Below are 5,205 nucleotides of genomic sequence, written 5' to 3'. Positions count from 1 at the left end.
TTTAAATATCTTTTAGGATATATAAATATATTTGTTTATTTATAATATTTATAATATGTACAATCAACTCATGATGCTTATAATATGAAAACAATTCACCATTCATCAATTCAAATTTAAACAAAGTGTAGTGTAGTGTAGTGTAGTGTAGTATAGTGTTGCATATTTTCAATAACGCAAAACAGTATTAAACAATGAATATGGTCAACTTCTAATTCACTTTTTTTTAAATCTCATTTGAAAATATGACAACACATTTAACTATTAGTTATCCTGATTTATATTCAAACTAAAGTTACATCTGTTGTAAAGGCACTATCAGTTATTCACTAAATCAGAAATTCTAAACCAATCATCGAAAATCCGATGTTCACATTTTTGTAAAGAGTGATGACCAAACATGACCTAATATTAAGGTAAAAGGTCACATTTGAGTCAATGTTAGAGAAGTTTGTAATGCATGTATGGGCACTTGTAATGTAGCTACATGCAATTATATGGAGCTTCATATTATTTTATCAAGAGCTTTCTTCAATTTGATGCTTTTTTTTTTTTTTTATAAAGGAAAACACCTAAAGCATTTCTAAAACAATCAAATATTTTTTCTCAGTTGAGGGAATCACTAATAGTACCATGATACAAAACAACATTTTTGCAAATAGATAACATTACATTACGTAACAAGCAAGTTTACAATATGATACTATATAATTTTTACACTGATCCTTTAGTTTTGTTACTGTAGAAAAGTTTTAGATTACATGCATCTATTTAACAAATATATAAATATCAAGAAAATTAAAATAAAACAGTTTTAATAATTAACTCATCAGCAGTGGAGAGGTTGTGCATTTCTAATCCATTTCTTCAACGGTAGGACCTTGTTGTGGTTGGCTGCCTGAGTTACATCCCCCTGTGTTTCCACCATGGAGTTTGCTCATTATAGGAGAACATGCCTTTTGCAGATCCTCTAATTTCTGCATATACTCCTCTTTATCTGCCAGTGAGTTATTGTCCAACCAGGAAATAGCTTCCTTGACAGCGTTAGTGACTGCTGCCTTGTCAGATTCCGAGAGTGTGCTTTCTACGTTGGTATCATTAATGGCTGACTGCACTCCAAAGGCATAACTTTCAAGACTGTTTCTGGCTGCAATTCTTTCTCTGTGTGTATCGTCTTCTGCTTTGTATTTCTCAGCTTCATTCACCATACGCTCAATGTCTTCTTTCGACAGTCTACCTTTATCATTGGTGATGGTGATCTTATTGCTGCGTCCGGTGCTCTGATCTTTGGCAGACACATTCAGAATGCCGTTTGCATCAATATCAAAAGTGACTTCGATCTTTGGTACACCACGAGGTGCTGGTGGTATACCAGACAGTTCAAAGACACCCAGTCTGTTGTTGTCTTTGGTCATAGCACGCTCTCCTTCATACACTTGAATGGACACCCCTGATTGGTTGTCTGAGTATGTGGTGAATTCTTGAGAAGTCTTGGTAGGAATACGAGTGTTGCGCTCAATAAGTTTGGTCATGACACCACCAGCTGTTTCAATACCAAGAGATAATGGGGCCACATCTACCAGTAAGACATCCTTCACTTCAGCACTGTCATCTCCTGAGAGGATTGCTGCTTGGACAGCTGCCCCGTATGCTACTGCTTCATCAGGGTTGATGGACTTGTTCAACTCTTTGCCATTCAAGGAATCTTGCAACATTTTCTGGATCCTTGGTATGCGAGTTGATCCTCCAACCAGCACAACTTCATCAATCTTACTTTTATCCAACTTAGCATCCAGAAGAGCTTGCTCTACTGGATGCAAGCACTGGCGAAATAGATCAGAGCAAAGGTCTTCAAATCGTGCCCGTGTGATGCTAGTGTAGAAATCCATGCCTTCAAATAAAGAGTCTACTTCAATGTTAGCTTGTGTGCTGCTGGAGAGAGTGCGCTTGGCTCTTTCTGCGGCAGTGCGCAGTCTACGCATGGCTCTCTTGTTAGTGGTCATGTCCTTCTTGAACTTTCTCTTGAATTCAGCAGCAAAATGATTGACAAGTCTGTTATCAAAGTCTTCACCTCCCAGATGGGTGTCTCCAGCAGTAGATTTCACTTCAAATATGCCTTCATCAATTGTCAACACTGACACATCAAATGTGCCACCACCCAAGTCAAAGATGAGGACATTCTTCTCACCTTTCAGTTTTTTATCAAGTCCGTATGCAAGAGCTGCTGCTGTTGGTTCATTGATGATTCGTAGTACATTGAGTCCAGCGATAACACCAGCATCTTTGGTGGCCTGTCTCTGAGAATCATTGAAGTATGCTGGTACAGTGATGACTGCATCAGTGACTTTTCCTCCAAGATATGCTTCTGCCGTCTCTTTCATCTTGGTCAGTACCATAGAGCTAATTTCTTCCGGTGCAAATGTTTTCTCCTCTCCCAAGTACTCTGCTTGCATGACTGGTTTACTTCCTCTGTTGACAACTTTGAATGGCCAGTGTTTCATGTCCGACTGAACAGTTTGCTCATCAAACTTGCGGCCTATCAGTCGCTTGGCATCGAAGATGGTGTTCTTGGGATTCCTGGAAAATGACAAATAAGACAAAGAGAAACTTGTGAGTATGGATTGGGATGGCAGATTTAGAAATAAACTCAGATAAAAGATTTTGAACTTTTTTATTTCAATTCAGAGATAGATATTTTCATTTTAAGTCAAACAATTGCTGATAGTGTTTGTTGGTTGCAACATTTTGAGAAAAAAATAACTGAACAAAATTAATAAACTAAATGAAACAAAACAATGTAAAGGCATGACTTAGTTCAACAAATAAAATTGTTGTACCATATATTTTATAATTTTTAAAAAAGAATAGCTTGTTACAGTGATAATCATGAGCTATTGCAAACATGGGCATCAATCCTGGGGGCCCAGGGTTATCCCCCCCCACACACACACACACACCGCACCCACCTTTTGACAAAATGAACCTTTTTTTCAGTCACTGTTTGACAATTCAGGCCATACATCCCTACTTTTCATTTCAAAACAGATTGACACCAATACTTCTACAGTACATTGAGTACATTATAATATTAGTGTACCACAACAAGTTGACAACAAACTGCAGCATTTTATTTAAAACATGTAGCACAATATCGAATGTAGCATGTAACTAAAAATTGCATAACTTATAATTAATAGTTACATAATCCAGGTGTCAAAATTTACTGGACCAAAATGAAATCCTAAACACATCATTTTCTAAAAATTACGAGACTTATTTACTGGAGAATTGTTTATCAGCTAAGATAGTGGAGTTATAATTTTTTGAGTTCAGAATGGCCGAGGTGGTTGTTGTGGCGGTGGCGGTTGTGGCGGTGGCGGTATGTACAAAGTCTATGAGAAATATAGATTTTGTGTGTGCACGTTGAATCAACTGATCATATCTTTGCATCCATATGGGCTACAGGCATGGTTAAGAGCTCTTGTGAAAGGTTATTAATTATGCTAATTGTTTTTAATCATTTTGAACTCTTTATGATTGGTTTAGTCTATAAAATACAAACTTTTACGTACAAAACTACCAGTTTTCATAAAACACTGTAGTAAGCAATGCGGATGTCTTCAAAATCTAAAAGTTGCTGTAAATATTTAATTACTTATCCTATCATAGTCAAAGTATACATTTTCTGAGAGGAAATTTGATGAGGAATCTAAATATGGACTTACTTTTTCTGTATGGGTTAGGGGTAAAATGTTTCAGTTCAAAGTAGGTTGAATTGTAAAAAAATTTTGGGACACCCTGTATTCTGAGATTACCAAACAGCTGTGATTTTTTTTCTTCCCCAGTCAGTAGGAACCCCCTAACCTCTAACCAAATCAATGTTGTTTACTTTCAGTTTATAACTGCAAGTTAGTAATAAGCAATGCATTAAGTGACCCATTTTTTATTTGGAATTTTTTTATTCCACCCTGTATAACTTCAAGGTCACCCTGTACAATGAGTTGAAATGTGTATATTTGAATTGCTTATGCCTTCAAAAAAAAAAAATGTATACTTTTGCTAGTTTAGGGTTGATAGTTGTGTAGATATTCTAATTTGAAACTTGATTGGTGTAAAAATTCATAATATTTGTGATGTAACGCTAAGGGTGGCGAGTTCAAAACACACGGCCAAATATATTTATTGTTTATAAACAGCTAGAAATCAACTTACATTGCTACTTGATTTTTGGCTGCATCACCAATCAGTCTCTCTGTGTCATTGAAAGCCACATAGCTTGGTGTGGTTCTGTTTCCTTGATCGTTGGCAATGATTTCAACTTTGCCATTCTGGAATACACCAACACAGGAGTATGTTGTTCCCAAGTCGATTCCAACAGCGGGTACTTTGTTTGCTGACATCTTGTACAGCTACAGTCAATGTGAAATTCAATGTAAACAAACAATAAATAGTCGCAGTTTTTCAAGTCAGTAAGCTTATGGGTTTCCTTCACGTATAATGGCTACTTGCTGTATAGTAGTAGGCTAATAAACTTCTTCCTGAGTTCGATGAGTTTTCTCCACTTCGTCTCGACCAGATTCTGTCGAATTGAATTTTGAATGAAAGCATTTTGCGACGGGTTTTTATACCGCAGTTTTGGATCTATTTCGGGAATTTCGTGTCATTTTCTAGAAAGCTCGCAGTCTCGAATGTTCTAGCGAGCTCAGCGAGCTCGTCTTCCAGAATTTTCGCGATGATTCGAATGTCGCCCTCTGTGAAATTGTAGTATACCGGTTTTGGAATCTCATCAAATCAAGGTAAAATATTATTTTATCTTTCATAGAAATCGCTTAAATGAATATAAATTGCTGAAAAATATTTCGTAGTTGTTTGAAAGGTCAGGACAAGTACCGTATTATGGGTAACGGGTGTTGGGTAATTAGAGATAGGCCTATCACGAGAACCGCCCAACCCGCGAAATATATATATATTTTGTTTATGTTTAATGATTTTTTTAATGATTATTATTTTTACTATCTACTGAAGATAGCAATTACGGCGGGTTTATACAAGGCTAAATGATAATTTTCTTGCGTACTGATCATCATTTTTGTTTTTGTTTTTTGTTGTTGTTTTTTGTTTTTTGTTTGTTTGGGCTTTTTTTTTTTTTTTTTTTTTTGTAGGCCTATTGGCTTTTTTTTTTTTCTTCTTCTTCTTCTTTCTTTT

The 5,205-nt window shown here is 36.1% G+C and overlaps 1 protein-coding gene across 1 annotated transcript; it reads right to left on the bottom strand.

Annotated features, from left to right (window-relative positions):
* Positions 1–296: 296 nt before the first annotated feature.
* Positions 297–4,674, bottom strand: LOC140135587 (heat shock 70 kDa protein IV-like). The gene is made up of 2 exons (XM_072157127.1): positions 4,213–4,674; positions 297–2,577 (listed from the first exon to the last, which is right to left on the bottom strand). The coding sequence occupies exons 1-2, from the start codon at positions 4,398–4,400 to the stop codon at positions 855–857; spliced, it is 1,911 nt and encodes a 636-aa protein (XP_072013228.1). The 5' UTR covers positions 4,401–4,674; the 3' UTR covers positions 297–854.
* Between the last annotated feature and the right edge of the window lie 531 nt (positions 4,675–5,205).

This window comes from Amphiura filiformis, chromosome 16 (assembly GCF_039555335.1).
Source record: "Amphiura filiformis chromosome 16, Afil_fr2py, whole genome shotgun sequence".
In the NCBI taxonomy this organism is placed as follows: domain Eukaryota; kingdom Metazoa; phylum Echinodermata; class Ophiuroidea; order Amphilepidida; family Amphiuridae; genus Amphiura; species Amphiura filiformis.
The sequence above is the reverse complement of the archived record's forward strand: the minus strand, read 5'-3'. Positions and strand labels throughout refer to the sequence as shown.

Coding starts and splice junctions, on each gene's coding strand:
- LOC140135587 (XM_072157127.1), bottom strand. CDS start 4,400: ATGTCAGCAAACAAAGTACCCGCTGTTGGAATCGACTTGGGAACAACA. Junction 2,578..4,212: donor GCCAAAAATCAAGTAGCAAT/GTAAGTTGATTT, acceptor GTCATTTTCCAG/GAATCCCAAGAACACCATCT.